The 16,665-nt window shown below is 34.4% G+C and overlaps 1 protein-coding gene across 1 annotated transcript in view; it reads right to left on the bottom strand.

The window, feature by feature from the left end:
- cnbd1 (cyclic nucleotide binding domain containing 1) overlaps nt 1-16,390 on the bottom strand; it is a 41,576-nt gene extending 25,186 nt beyond the window's left edge. Inside the window, exons 1-4 of the mRNA XM_042751932.1 lie at nt 16,180-16,390; nt 15,870-15,933; nt 15,611-15,712; nt 11,977-12,096 (exon numbers count right to left, since the gene is read on the bottom strand). Coding sequence (XP_042607866.1) covers nt 11,977-12,096; nt 15,611-15,712; nt 15,870-15,933; nt 16,180-16,228 — 335 coding nt within the window. The 5' untranslated portion in view covers nt 16,229-16,390. The remainder of the gene's footprint in view (nt 1-11,976; nt 12,097-15,610; nt 15,713-15,869; nt 15,934-16,179) is intronic.
- Between the last annotated feature and the right edge of the window lie 275 nt (nt 16,391-16,665).

Here is a 16,665-nt window from a genome sequence, read left to right as displayed (position 1 = left end):
GATGACAACATCTTCATTTTGCGGTGGAGTAACCCTTTAAGGTCATTATGAGTCATGACGGGACCTTCAGATTCTCATGGTTTCTACAGAGTATTCACATTCAAAAGATGTTACCTAATTAGTTTTTATTTAACAAGAATTACAAAGACATGTCCATGAACTCCTCCTTGAGGACTGCTTCAATGTTCAATAGCACTTTATTTAGAAAAGTATTCATTTTTAAAACAAAACAAGCCCAATTAGAGAGCACTAATTAAGAATTAAGAAAAAAACATAAAAAACCTGACAAAACTGGTTTGATATACATTATAATAAATATGGCTTTTTAACTCAAAAGAGAACTCAGAATTAGAGATATAAACTCACAATTCTGAGAAGAAAAGTCGCAATTAACTTTATTTTTCATTCTGTGGTGGGAAAAAAGGAAACAGAATTGTGAGATTTAAACTCAGCATTCTGCATAAAAAGTCTGAATTATAAGAAACAATATAAAATTGTAAGATAAAGAGAATGTTTGGCAGAAACAAAATAAGGCTGATACTAAAATGACTCTGAAACAGTCATATGATTAAAAACCATGTGACGGGGTGAGAATTTTTTTGACCACCAGCCAGAGATTTTTATTTTTCCAGTTCAAATATACAGAATAATTCACTTTAGGCATCAAACCAAAGCTATACGCCTTGTAAGTCAAATCAGATCTCTCTTTGATTGTGAGTCGGAGAAAACTGAAGCCCAACCAATCAGATATGAACCTCGCCAGTTCTTTATATTAGTTCAACAAAAGTGCATTGTTACTAAACAACAGCATTTCAAGTTAGAGGCCAAATTGAACCTGAAAACCATTTTTGTGTTGAAATTTTGCTAACTGGTGACTTCGAAATAGAGGCTGACTAGGAAATGATCTCTGGCTTAATTCCAGGATTCTCGCTGACATTTCCATATACTTCCACTAATTATGAATTCTCTGTAGATAATAATAATTGCAAGCTTTAATCCCCCCATAAGATTCTAATTAACTGGAAGGAACTTATCGCCAACTGAATGGGGGAAAAAACTGAATTATAACTTTTTTTTTTTTTTTGTGAGAATATCTGCTGATTGCAGTACACACAGAGCCTTTGGTGCTGAATATAAACAGTGAAGGAGAGAGAGGGGGAAAAAAAAGCAGGAAAGAGGTGAGACAGTGAAGAAAACTATTGAATTTCCAAAAGAGTCCCATTCTACAAAATAAGTTCCATTTGCATGTGTAAAAAAACGATTTACACACAACAAATAATTAATGCTCACTTTTACAACATTAATAAAGTCATTCACATCACTACACATACAGTAATTTTCTTTAATAACGCTTATGCATTTTTGCCCTCTGCATTGGAAAATATTTCTATTGTGAAGCACAATTATTCTCTATACTTTCAATATCAGTTCAGATATCAGCTGATTAGATAATAATATAAATTAAGATAATAATTTAAATTACAAAAAACACAAAAGAAAAAAAGAAATGAACCCAAATTCAAAAATATAAAAACATTAACAAAAATCCAAAAACTATTTTCCCATTTTGAAATAATAAATTAGTTTTAAAAAAAAAGTGCCGATTTGCAGAAATATCAGCCTTATAAACTTTGACATGTTAAACTGTAAAAGACCTTCTGAAAACAATTATATCCTGACATGTAGTAAAACTTAATGCACAATGCAAATTATTAACACTTAAACTCATGATTTATCTAATACATTGATTTAAATCAAACCGAGAATTCAACCCGTTTCATGTAATAAACCATTTTGTATCAATGTGAACAATGAACAACAACAACCTCAAAACAAAACAAGAGAAAACCAGTGTCACAAAGGTTCAACAGAAAAGACACTCTCATTTCACCTCCCATGAGGAGGGTTAAGGACCGTTCTCCATGTTTGTGCTGCTCAGTTTGTGAGACAATTACAGAGGTTTCAGCAGCCAGCCGCTTTCTCTGAGCTGTTTTCATAGGTCTGTCTGACAGCGAGAGGCTTTGTCTTTCAACAAATAACTGTAATGGTCCTTATCTGTGGAGCGGGCCGCCTTTACAACACTATCTTATCAGCCACCAAATACTTTCCTGCGAACTATCTCCAGAGAATGCACCAGGAAAATTGCCACTAAACCGAGAGCAGCCACTGACATAAATCACAGAGAAAGAGGTACATCGATAAGGGCTATCTCAAAGTTAAAGCCACAAAGCTGTTTTTGGGTCAGAATGGCCAGCAAACTTAATTCAAATTCTAAGTGCCACTTTACTTTGAAGATAAAAGGGAAACCTTCTCCGGGTAATCAATTCAATCTGAACGCGCAAATCTCATTGCTGATAACCTCCACTGTCTTTCCTTAAATTATCTGCAGCACTTTTCTTGAGCTCAGGCAAAATAGAAGGGAAAAAAGTCAAGCTAGAATTTAGAAACAAAATGATTTTGCTGTTCTTTTCATCCCTTTTATCCCACCAAGAAAGTTGGAATAGACAAGCTGTGTTAAAGCCAACAATGATACGACTGTTACCATAGCTGCTTTATCAGACACGTTCAATGCCGCATCCATCATGCACTGCAGTTTTACAGTCTAATATCTTCTCCACTGATAAAGACCAGAAAGATTTCCAACCAAAAAGGAAAATGAGTTTGTTTCTTCATCAGAACAAACTTGGAGAATTTTAGCATTACATCACTTGCTCACCAATGAATCCTCTGCAGTGAATGGGTGCCGTCAGAATGAGAGTACAAACAGCTGATAAAAAACATCATCCACAAGTAATCCACATGACTCCAGTCCATCAATTAACATCTTTTGAAATGAAAGCTGCATTTTTAATACTGTAAATCCATCAAGATGTTTTAACTTCAAACTAGTTTTCTATCCATAATGAAAAAAGGCATCTAATCTGAATCAGCAGAGAAATATGCACAGATCAAGAACTGTTTAAAAGCAGTTCTACAGTTCTAAACAAATATCAGTGGATTTTGATGTCAGAGGACAACAGGGGATGGACTTTTTCACTGGACGAAACGTTATTATAGATTATGGACTGGTATTTTGGCCAGAAGCAAAGCAGAAGTTTACAGTTAAAACTCCTTAATGAGGAATTTGCTTCTTTTAAATGCATAGCTTTTTGCTTCACAGGACATTACTCGATGGACTAGAATCATGTGGATTACTTGTGGATTATTGTGATGTTTTTTAATCAACTGTTCAGACTCTCTTTCTGACGGCACCCATTCACTGCAGAGGATCCACTGGTGAACAAGTGATGTACAGTAATGGCATATCTCTACAAAAATCTGCTTCGATGAAGAAACAAACTTGTCTACAGTACATCTTACAAGATCTCTGGGTAAGTACATTTCCAGCAAACATTAACTATTCCTTGAAGAGAGAAGATATTACTAAGAACATTGGACCCCATTGATTTTCATCATATAAAACCAGATTTTTTTTCCAAATATACTCTGTAGTACTCCAAAAAAAAAAAAAAAAAGACACTGGGTAAATAATTATTTTTGGTTGAACTATCACTTTAACCTAGAACTGATTCACTAGCAGATACACCCTTACTGGTCGTCTACTCTATTTAAAGGGATAGTTCTATCATTAATTACTCACCCTCATGTTGTTCCAAACTCGTAAGACCTTTGTTCATCTTAAGAACACAAATTAAGATATTTTTGATGAAATCTGAGATGTCACATGGACTATTTTAACAATGTCCTTACTACCTTTCTGGGCCTCAAATGTGGTAGTTGTTTTGCTATAAGCAGGATCAGAAAGCTTGTGGATTTCATCATAAATATCTTAAATTGTGTTTTGAAAATGAACGAAGGTCTTAAGGGTTTGGAATAACATAATTTAAATTTTTGAGTGTACTATCGCTTTAAATAACCTGTTGGGGACCTTGCTAGTACACAAAATAGGATGACCATTAAGTTTGAGAGGCTTAAACAAGTACAGTTTTTATACCATTTAGTTGGATCTCTGCGATTTTGCTTAATTGATATCCACCAACCATAGCTTGGCTGCCATGGATGTGTGAGAGAGAGAGAAAAGAAAGAGATCTGTTTCCTCAAATGTAGCAGCTGTCAGAAGTCTCAGTTTTGCAGCTGGTTCGGTGGTTCTCCTGCTAACAGCCAAAGAGTCCCGAGTCCTGACAAAACAGAGCTCAAGCACAAATTATAACTGTCAGAACTGTTAAATAAGACTCCTCAGCCAACACGTGTGTATGTCATCAAAACTGGGAACGTTTTTTTTGGACCAAAACATCACTCTGTGAAAACAAAACCCTTTCACACGCCTAGCAGGAGATTCTGCTAAATGGAAAAAGTTAAGTCGTTTTGTAAGAAAAACAAAACAAAACACATTTTCTGACTTGATACAGCAACTCATAAACATTTTGGGCACAGTGAGGCGGTTTATCAGAGGCACCCTAGAGGGATTAATCATTCTTCTAAATTTCTGCTATAAAACCACATTATAAAGCGAAGACGTGGGCAGATTTCTGCTTTGCTTTTGTTTGAACCAATCGCTCACCAACAATTCACCAAGTAAAATGTTATTATTTAAAGGTTGCTCTTTCATAGCTCATAAACTTTCACTTGTTGGTAAAAAAAAAAAAAATATTAAATACATAAATCCATAAATAATAGTAGCAATTATTGTTTTGTCAGGTAGACAAAAATGTTAGTCGTGGTAGCATCTATATTAATTGGCTTGTTTTAAGTCCTGCATTATTTTAGTGTTTATATAAATATTGTATATATATATATATACATATATATATATATATATATATATATATATATATATATATATATATACACACACACACACACATATACTATAGCATTTATTAATATTTTGCAGTATTTTATTTTAATTTTATTTTATTTTTCATTTTAGATTAAGTTTTAATAATTTTATTAGGTGCTTTCGTTGTTTTTATTAGTTTTATGTTCTTTTATTTCTATACAGCATTAATTTGTAATTGTTTTCTGAATTTTAGTATCTTGCAAATCTGATAACAAAATATTTTAGATCAAAAAAAAAAAACCTCTGACCTTTAATTGCAGACTCAAATTTAAAGACAGTTGGGATATGTTGTTGACATCTTTTCTGAAACTGAGAAAACTCTTCAGAGTTTCTCAGCAGAAAAATCTGAGAAGCAAATGACTTGATTAAAAGTCTCCATTTGCTCTCCATTCAATCTCATTGATGTTTCAAAGAAACAATAGAGATTAAATAGAGCTTATTTGTAATTTTTCTTTTCTAATAGCTGCACTGTTGACATGAAAGCAATAGTCAAGCCAGTAATAACCAACAAACAAACACTCAAAATACATGGTTTAGATTAAACCTAGTTAAGTCAATGAGTTCATTTATTCAGCTTTGGGACAAATAAATCATTTAGGTGTTTGTGTTTTCTGTTCTCAAGCCTGACAACAAGAGAGTCTGGTCCAAAACACCAAGCCTTGATTGACCTGCCCAGAAGTGGACTTTCCCTTCTTCCCAATCCCATTCAACCTCTCCAGTGATGATGATGAAGTTTCCACTGCAGCTGTTGTTATATTCAGAAACCTCACTCCTCCAGTAAAGAGATTTACCAGTGCACTTATCCGCTGACTCCATCACTCAGAACCGTCAGCGATACCATTTGCGAACAGCACCTGATCCTGGTCATATTTCCAGAAAAAAATCCAGTCTGGTTAATTTCTCTCTGGCTCTCCTTTCCCACAGTGAAGAGTAATGAAATACTGGGTGTTTCTAGTTTCTTAATGTCCCAAAATATTAAATATCTGATCATAAATGTCTTCTGAAAGAACAAACTGATCCACAGCAACGGATCATGATCTTCAAACTCCCAAAGTGAGAAGAAATTATTTTCTGGCACAGGTATAAAAACAATTCACTACCATACTACAGAGTCTGGACTTTTGACAAACCTTCTACCATGTTGCAAAAATCAGTTTAAAGGTGCAGTATGTAATATTGGCGGCTAGCAGGTGAAATGGTTACTGCAGTCTAATAATTCAAAATATTGGAGAGATTCGTTTCCCCCACATCCTTTTTTTTTCAGACTCGATGCTCATGCGGGTTGCCAGATTGAGGACATGTAACAGGAATGAGCATAATTGATAATAAAAGGCTGGGCCTCACACACTGCGATTTATCTATGTTTTAATATGCCTATGATCACAGAGCTTTTTAGATGGATGCTGAGACTTTTTAGGTCCGGTAAAATCTGCAATCTCTCAACCATTTCAATGGCTGCTATACACTGTGTTTTACCACAACCTGGCAACCCAGGGTGTTGAAATACTATTGGGTAGACTGACAGTGGTAGGAGTCACACAGACCAAAACAAAAACAAACATTCCAACATGGAACACACATTCGAAAGTAGAATAACTGGCTGTAAGTTAACATCGTTTTTTGGAGAAACAATTATGTGAATTTAGCATGTTCCCTAAATTTCAGCAGACATATGGCATTGTTATGCTTTAGTACAGTCCAAAAAAATGGAATACAGCACCTTTAAGCTCAAAAAAAAACAATTTTTCTTTTCCAAGAAGACACACCAGAAACCACTGGACTGAAATAATGTGTGTTGATTTAATACAACAAAATATCTGTGAAAGTCCATTGAGCACTAAGGCACTGACCTTTAAATGGACATTTATTATAATATACACCACAAATGAGAAAGTAATCCTTATTAAAAAAAAGAAATTATCAAGAAAAAAGTGAATTCAAATACCACCACTGAGTGAGAAGTAATGAATATATAAAAGAGGTGCAAAGTTTGGGATTTTTTTTCCATCTTCATTTGGCCTCCTCACACACTCAACAGCCCTCATCACCATGACAACATCTTAAAAAGCAAATACATCAGTGGTTTAGAGCTGTAGGCTGATAGGGAACCCAGCCAATCAGCCCCAGAGCTTTCCAAAATGATCTAAACTTTAAGAAAACACCATAGAACTAAACATTTCACGTGATAGACACATCTGAACTGTACCGGATGTCAATCACACCCATTGGCTGAATATATAGATGGTGACAGATGTTAAATTGCGGTTTGAAATGTTAATATATGTGAAAAACTGTGTAAATGAGGGGGTGGTTTTAAATATTTTACTTTTTGAGCCAATCACTTAGTCTGTATATACACACATATACAGTAAGATAATAATATAAGTTTACAATTATTTGAACTATTTAAGGCATATTTTATAATGGTATCATGAACTAAGAATGAACAGCGCCTTCATCTACTGTTAATTGTTTTTTAATTCTTAATTTTCATTCATAATACATTAGTGTTCATATATAACTATAAATTAAAAAAAAAAGTAGAAATTAACATTTATCTAGAGTAATAAATGCTGTGAAGATATTGTTCATTGTTTGTTCATGATACACAATGCTCTGGTAGAACAATTTAAACCTTGTATAAAATTATATTTTTTTATGTATAATTGTATTTTATATATACGTATATATGTATACATGTGACTCATATTTGCCCTGATTATAGTTTCAGGTAACATTGAAAACTTTTCTGGGTCAAAGTGTGTTTCTCTGTCCAGCACACATCCCCAGGAAACACAGGAGGATTGTGGGAAAGGATGAAGTCTTGAGGAGGGGTCAGAGCCCTCAAAAACGGAGCAAAATAAATACATGAACTATAACAAAAATACAGCCAGAAAGTGCACACAAAGCAGGTTGTGCTGGCCGGCTTCCCTCATTAAATCAGCTGAACGTCTTCCGCTGGTTCTCCCCCCATCACTGCCCTGCTCTGACTGTTACAATGGCCTCCTGGACGTGAAGCTACATGGGCGAAGCCAGCACTTCCTGCCTCCAGAGCTGGCAGAGAGACAAGCTCTCACGGGAACAGTGTGCAAGAGCAGGAAGTGTGTGTACATGTGTGTGTATGTGTTGCCAGCACAGTTGGTCCAGCTCCCCATGAGACCTGGATTGGGAAAACTGGCTTTATGACAAGAGCAGATGTAAAGACACACTAGACAACAAACCCATATAGGTTAGTGTATGTACACACACCAGGTCACCGGATGACCTTCAGATGGGTTTAAAATGTACTCAGAAGAGGTGAGCAATGACACTGAGGTGCAAATGATAATTACAAATTAAAGTCTGTATTGCATTCAACACAAAACGTAGTCTTAATTCTGACATATCAAAGAGGATATTCAACATTCAAGGAGATTTATAATTAAGAAAACCACTCACATTCACACCCTGAAATTAAGCGATTTGAAATCTGCCATCTTGCTCACGGGCACTCAGTTCCACATCTAAGTTGTTATGAGACTAATCAACTGAGGTGCAATTGTCAAGTGACTAATTACTCTGGAACCACCAGAAGATTACATCATGACAACACTTTAATGGTTGATGGCACCATAATGAATGAATACATTTCCAAACCCTTCACTAGTGACTATCCCTAGCTATGATGTCAAAAGAACCAAAGAACTCAAGCTATTAAGTATACTAATATCTATTAATTAATTATAAATGCTAACAATTATATATATCTCTTTGAAAGAAGTCTTTTATGCTCACTAAGACTACATTAATTTGATCAAAAATACAGTACAAAAAATAATATTTTATAATATTATTACAATAATTTAAAATATTTTTTTTTCTATTTGAATATATTTTAAAATGTAATTTATTTCTGTGATCATTAATGCCATTTTCAGTGTCACACGATCCTTCAGGAATCATTCTAATATACTGATTTGCTTAAGAAACATTTCTGATTATCAATTCTGAAAAAAGTTGAATCATCCAGTTCAGTAGTTAAAAATTAATTAAAAGTTTTTTCATGAATCTTTGATTAATAGAAAGTTCAGCATTTGTGAAATAGAAATAGTTACTGACATTATAAATGTCTTTGTCACTTTTGATCAATTTAATTTTCCTTTTTGAATAAAAATCTTACAAAAATATTAAGCAGCACAACTGCTTTCAACATAAAAAAATAAGAAAGGTTTCAATCAAAAAGATAATATAGTAAAAATAGTAATATTTTTCCCCAAAAATAAAATGCAGCCATCTGCAAAACTTACTATAGCAAAGTGTTTGCTAGTTTGCTTGCTTGAAAAAAAAATAAGGCTACTGGGTCCAAATGATGTAGTTATGATATCTACAAGCAGGGGCTGACTATGAAGCAGGAAATTCAATAAGAATGCCACAACCTGGCCCTTCGTTTTATCCATCTGGGATGGATTGGATTGTGGCCATGAAATGTGAGTGTTTAAATGTAAGGGCATATCATTCAAAACCAAAGCATGTTATTGCCTTTTCATTGAAAGACAAGGTTTTTTCTTTTTAGAATACCATGCATTAAAGAGCCATAACATACAATGTGACCAGCGATGCACTTTAAAAGAAAAAAGTAACAGGGTAAATTTTGATTTCATGTTGACTTTAAACCATATCAGCGTTTTGTTTACCTTTAAAACAAACCCTTGGGCCCTCATTCATCATTTGATAGTGATTCCTGTGAAACCGCCGAGTGCCTATCGCTGTGGGATTGCACATTTTTACCCTTTCTAATCTCATTTCCACATGGCTGAGATTCCTTCACAATACATTTCGCTGAATGTCACAAGGCGGAACCTCACAGGGACGAGACGATTCCGTCTCCCAAATCGAATAAAATCGTGACCTATTTCTCTTATCCAGCTCACATCTTTCAAACAAATTCCCCCGGTGGCAATTGGCATACACGACCCAGATATCTAGAAACTGAGCTGGGAAGGAATAAACACGTGAAGACATGAAAAAGCATCAAGAACCGTCTACAAGGGCATCGTAAAGCCCCGTAGGTAATGTCACTACAAATGCAGAACAGGTATCACAGGAAGTTCTCCTTCGAGCTGCCCATGCATGAAGCTTTCTGTACATGGTCCATGTTACTCAGCTGTAATATGGCACATTAAAGTACAAGTTCCCTTGTTATAACTAAGCATGCAAAGCACAATGTAGTGAAGCAATCCAGGAGAAATGCATTGCCATCTGCCTCCATTAACTCCGCCTAAGGCACAGTCCATCTATCATATACTGAGTGCTCGGTATTCACTCTGATTATGTTCTACCATGCTGCACTGGTGCAAGCTTCTCCTATGGGATGGTGGTGCTTGCTAATGCTTAAAGATTTCAAAAATCATATGTATTAAACTTTAGCGCATTAAACTGATGACAAAGTGACAGAAAATACTTTTACGTTGTTGTCAAATATTTGTATTTCTAACAAATGCTGTCTTTCCAACATTCTATAAATCAAAGAATCCTGAAAAAAAATGTATTATGTTTTCCACAAAAATATTAAGCAGCACAAGCGTTTTCAAAAATTCTAAGACATTTTTCTTGAGCTGCAAATCAGCATATTAAAATGATTTCTGAAGGGTTGTGTTATACTGGAGTAATGATGCTGAAAATCCAGCTTTGCATCACAGGAATAAATTAAATTTAAAAATGTATTAAAATGGAAAACAGTTATTTTAATTCATAATAATATTTCACAATATTACTGTTTTTTTTTTTTTTTTTTTTTTTTTTTAAATGCAGCCTTGGTAAGGAGACTTCATACATTTAAAAACACTAAAAGAATCTTACAAACCACAAACTTTCGAATTATAGTGTAAAATAAGAGAGGAATCTGTGCCATACAAAGTATAGTGAGCAAAATATCATAGAGGCTTGGGGTTAAGCTTTCTTCTATCAGAACAGAACAAAAATCTAGTTGATATTAATTTTTCACATCGACCGTGCTCCAATCCTGCACTGAAAGATCTCCATATCCTCTTCCCTGCATCTGTAGTGTCTATCTGTCCTACAAAGCTCAAGAACAACCACTAAAAAAACAGATGCATTATCCCTGGGAAGTTCAGTGGATGAATGAGGGAGATAATATCACAAGGAACAATATCCAAACACCTACAAGCAACATATAAGAGGAGGAAATAATATTTGGAGATTTCGATCCCACAGTCCTGTGCCGCTCAACACGGGAGGTAAAGAAAGCTATATTGTTCTCGCTCTCTCCCACTCAACGATTCTCACATTAATGAACTGTGACAGCAGGAAAGTAAAACAGGGCCTATCGATTTGAATTAAGATAACACTGTGAGATAGCGGCAGAGAGGGCAGGAGATTAGTCCCATTCTCTATTATGCTCTTAATGAAGTGTTACCAAATGTCATTCAACAGTGAATTCTCAGAATGTCCTCCTCATTTTTATGAAAGCTATGATTTTAATTTGCCACAGATTTCATATGGCTAAAACCATTTAAAACTGTCACTTTAAATACTGACCCAAGAAATTCTGAGATGCATGTAGCCCTGAGCAGAAATAAGTCATGTTTGTTTGACATGCTGAAAAGGTGCTACACTGCCCTCTGTTGGTAGATGGAAACACTAGATGTCAATTTTATTACATTATAAATTACAAATAGATAAAACAGTGTCGATCTAATAATAATAAACCAGTCAACACAATTTTCATTAGTGTAATGCATATGGATGTTTTCATTTCTCATCTGTAATGCAGTAATGAGAACTGTTCTGTCTGAACACATTTTTCTATTAAAATCAAAGTAAATTAAAAGCACTAAAACATATCATTAATGGTAGCATTTAAAATACATATTTTTTAGTTTCCCATTATGAAAGTGAGATTTTCTTGCGTGAAAGTAATGAAAAGTTCAGGAGGAAATGTGCTCATTTAAATCAATGAGCTTTTGATTTTGGGGAGAAATCTGACCTGTTTGACAGATTTAATGAGATTCACCCCAACAGATTCAAATCAGGCCTGACAAAACGTATGAATGTGTGTTTTATATCAGTCATTTTGTATTATCAATATGTCCAGAGGGCCTTTAAACTACCCACAAAGAACACTTAGTCATACTCACAATTTCTTAAGGGCTTTAATCACATGATTCATGAGTGATTCCTGAGCCAGTTTTCCACGTGGCTGATGTCTGCTGACCTCTTGGACGGACTCATATACTCTCAGCTTCACTGGAGGTTTGCTGCCAAGAGGAATAGAGAAGATCAGATGATTCTCGTAAAGTTTATAGCCATCATTTGCCAATTCCAAAGTTTGTGCTGTTGAATCAGAATGTAATAAATTCTGTATAAAACAAAATTCATGATGAAATGTAGTTATCACTTTTGGACTGCAAGAAATAAAAAAGATGTTAAATTACATACTGTAAGTGATTGCATGAACAGAAGAAAATATCTTAAAGGAATAGTTTAGTCAGAAATGAACATTTGCTGAAATTTACTTATCCTCCGGTCATCCAAAGTGTAGAAGAGTTTGTTTCTTCATTAAAACCAGATTTGGGAAATTAAGCATTACTTTACTTGCTCACCAATGGATCCTCTGTAGTTAATGGGTGCCGTCAGAATGGGAGTCTGAACATCTGATAAAAACATCACAATAATCGACAAGTAATACACATGACTCCATTCCATCAATTAACATGTCTTGCGAAGTGAAAAGCTGTGTTTATAATAAACACATTTATCATTAAGATGTTTTTAGGGTTGAATCAAAACACCAGTCGATAATTCATAATAAAACTTTGTCCTGTGGAAAAAGTTGATCTCCTGTTGTCCTCTCACATCAAAATCCATTAACATATTTGTTAAGAACTTTGTTTATGAAGGTGCTTGATCTGTGCACATTTCTTTCCTGATTCAGATGAGACAACTTTTTCACTGGAGAAAGCAATATTATAGTTAAAGGACTTATATTTTAGCTGGAAGCAACAGTTTGAAGTAAAGAAAAAACGACTTGATGGATCTGTTTCTTACAAACACACAGCTTTTTATTTCACAAGTTGATAACTTGTGGATTATTGTAATGTTTTTATCAGCCGTTTTACCTCTCATTCTGACGGCACCCATTCACTGCAGAGGATCCATTGGTGAGCAAGTGATGAAATGCTAAATTTCTCTAAATCTGTTCCAATAAAGAAAAACTCATTTACATCAGCTAATTTAATTTTTGGGGTGAACTATTCCTTTAAGAAACAAATGTATTTAAATGTGATCATAATTATAATTATGATCATAAAAATTTTATATAAAATATTCTGCCTAAATGTTTGAAATTAGTTTTGTAGACAAATATAAATTGTCCCTATAAATAAACTATAGCTAAGGTATATATTGTATGTTCAGATATGAGACATACTTCAACTGGTGTGAATTTATAGTTTTAATCACCTTATTATTATTATTATAAAATGTGTGGAAAGTAACAAAGAATAAGTAGGTGTGTCCGAACTTTTGATTGATGGTGTAACTGAAAAGCACAGCCACATTAAGCAGTGCATTCAATCAGAATTACCTTAACCACGGTCCTAAAGTTGATTTACAAGATAATCACTCACCATTTTTCATTTTAACCAATCCTTAAATAACCCTTCTTTACGAGCGCTATTCAAGAAACCCGATTCCTACTGGGAGCAGATCTATATTCCAGCCAATTAGAGCCATGACTCATATGTCACTCACTTCCCACAAGAACATTCATTTTTGCTGCTCCAGCAGGCTGTTGAGAGGACTGTAAACATTACTCAGAAGATCTTTGAGTGGGACTACAGTGGGATTGAAATGACTGACAGGTCCTCAGTTTCTGCATCACGCCTCTGCAGGGGCGCGGCCCACGTGTCTTTTATAAAACACTTCCTGTTTGTGACTTTCACTCGACAAGATGCTACTTTCCAAAAAAAGCACAAAGGCGATTTTTAGAATATTGACGCAGGTTTGACGTGGAGGCTAAAACTGCTCCAGCACACTCTTTTTAGCAAAGTAACAGTACAATACAGTTTTTTGTTTGTTTCCCAAGAGGTAAAAATAACAGTCATTTTACTAAATGAATTTTGATGCAGAGGCCTGCTGAAAGCACCGTCAAATTTTATTTTAATATACACAATTATTCTAAAGTTTGGGCTCTGCAATTTTTTTTTAAAGAAATTAATTTTATTAAGTAAGGATGTATTAAATTGATCAAAAGTGACAGTTAATACATTTATAATGTTACAAAACATTTTTATTTAACAATAAAATGCTGTTATTTTGAATCTTGAAAAAAGTATCCTGATTTAGGGTTATTATAGTTAACAAAAATAAAAACTAAAACTATAATACATTTAAAAAAAAAAAAAAAAGATAAAAAAAACACTTGCTTGAAATAAAATAAAATAAAAAGTACATTTTTTAAAAAAGTCTCATTTTATTTTTTAACATTTCTTGTTTACATTCAGATTAACTTGATGTACTAAAATAAGTGAAATTTGAAATTAAAGAGACATAATTTTCCACAAAATAGATAATGTAAATAAAAATTAATAAAAACTATACAGACATATTTAAAAACAAGAAAAATGACAAAACAAAATCTCAAAAAAACACAACTAAACCACAACTAAAACTAAAATTATAATGCATATATGCAGAAGATATAAATAAATCTCAATGAGACCAAAATTACACTGTCCTGGTTTTCTAAAAATATTACGCAGATTTTCTATTAATCTGTAATACTATTTCACAATATTACTGTATTCTTGATCAAATACATTCATCTTGGGTGTGAGAACCAGTACTTTACATGCATTCAGTCTGAATGTGAAATTGTTTAAGCGACATTACAAACAAACCCTGAATCAAATAACTTACATTGCAAACACATAAAATTATGTTATAATTTGATTACATTACATTTAAACTATATACATGTTTCCTTTACATGGTAATCTGATCTAATGCTGCGTTCCAGGCAGGTTTTTGAGTCCGTAAATCATGACTTCAAACCACGACTCACGACTTTGTAGCGTTCCAGGCATGTCATGCCAAACAGCCTGAGCGCAAGGAATTGTAGCTAGATTATTCAATTTATTGCAACGTTATATTGTCCTAAAGTCTATTTCTCAGCGTGTACCACTTGCATAAACACCGCATCCGTAGGCAAAATTTTCCGTAGGGGCTGCCATAGTTGTTTTGCGGACTTTGTGACGTCAGAGCTCGGAACTGGGAGTACATCGAACTAGTATGAGTTCACGGGTGCGAAGTCACGGGTTTGACTGCCGTTCTGGTGCACTTTCACGGGTAGAAGGTTGGAAAAACACAGGTTACGGGTTGCCTGGAACACGGCATTATTCTGAGCTTTACTGAGTTTACATTGCTACAGCGTTTACTAAGTAGGCTACTAAGTTTTGCAGCTGAATAAACTACTTCTCAGGGTAAGAGGATTACATTACCTGAAACTGATCACAAACAGCTCACTGAAACTAAGCAGACATGATCTGCACTTTATATTAGACAGAATTCCTAGGAATATAGCAATTCTGAATTGGAAACAAATAACTCCATATTATCTGCCCCACAGACTTCAATGCAACACTGACCTTTTCCTTACTTGGTGAAAGTTTTAACTAGTGGTCTGATCCCATAATAGCCTACACGCTGGGATTACTAATTAGCAATGTGCATAATGATTTAAAAAATGAAAGAAAAAAAATAGTTACTCACATCCTAGTCTTGAGTTGTATTCTGGGTAAAGATGTCTGAGGGTTCAGGAATATTTCTTGATAAAGTTTCATTAATTTTTTATGGGCCTCTTCAGAACTGATACTGTGAAGAGAAGCAAAGCAGTTAGACATTTTCATTTTTATTACCATCTTGTTTTTAAAATGGGATATTAAAACACTAGTTCAACAAGTTCAAAGGCAACTGAAACATTCAGGAATAATAACAAAAATGTATTTAGCACACTAATGACCATTTCTACCTTTCATTTAGCTGGGTTAGCTGTGCCAGCTGTGTGTAGTCAATGTCTGCAAGTCTTTGCTCAGCTGTGTTAAAAGTAGAAAGTTTAGCAGATCAGTAACATCCGATTTTAAATACATTTTACAGAGCTAGAAACATTCAGTAAAGTAAAAATGTAACAACCAGCCCCGGTCTCCTCTGTCTGTACTGTGCAGTGTAGAACAGCCTTGTCATTTACAAAAGCGAGCCAATACAATGTAAACAATACATGATATGTACAATACAACTGACTCCTTACATTATTAACATGTTTATTTGAAATGTCTCTGTACCTGAATGTCGGTATCGGCTCATGGCTGTAAAAGCAGCAAATGATAACATGAGGGTTCACTGTAACATTGAGAAATATCAGGTGACTCAAGTGCAAATTATTGAGGAAGTGTGTTTGGCCTGTTTCATGGCAACAGTCCTGTACTCGTATTACAGACAGTACAATGTTATCGTGTAATGTAAAGCCAGAGGTGGAAAGTAACGAATTACATTTACTCGCGTTACTGTAATTGAGTAGCTTTTTTGTGTACTTCTACTTTTTCAAGCAATTTTTAAAATCTGTAGTTTTACTTTTACTTAAGTATATTTTGTTTGAAGTATTGTACTTCGCTACATTTTAAAACGCATTAATTACTGAGTAAAAAAAAAAAAAAATCGCTCCCTGGAAACTACTGCAGTAAATAATGGGCAGGAGAGCAAACTGGCGCTAAAATCACAAGATGCAGACGTACAAGAAAAGCGTTATGGTGCAGACACCGCTGAAAACG

Source organism: Cyprinus carpio, chromosome B24, assembly GCF_018340385.1.
Source record: "Cyprinus carpio isolate SPL01 chromosome B24, ASM1834038v1, whole genome shotgun sequence".
In the NCBI taxonomy this organism is placed as follows: Eukaryota; Metazoa; Chordata; class Actinopteri; order Cypriniformes; family Cyprinidae; genus Cyprinus; species Cyprinus carpio.
The sequence above is the reverse complement of the archived record's forward strand: the minus strand, read 5'-3'. Positions and strand labels throughout refer to the sequence as shown.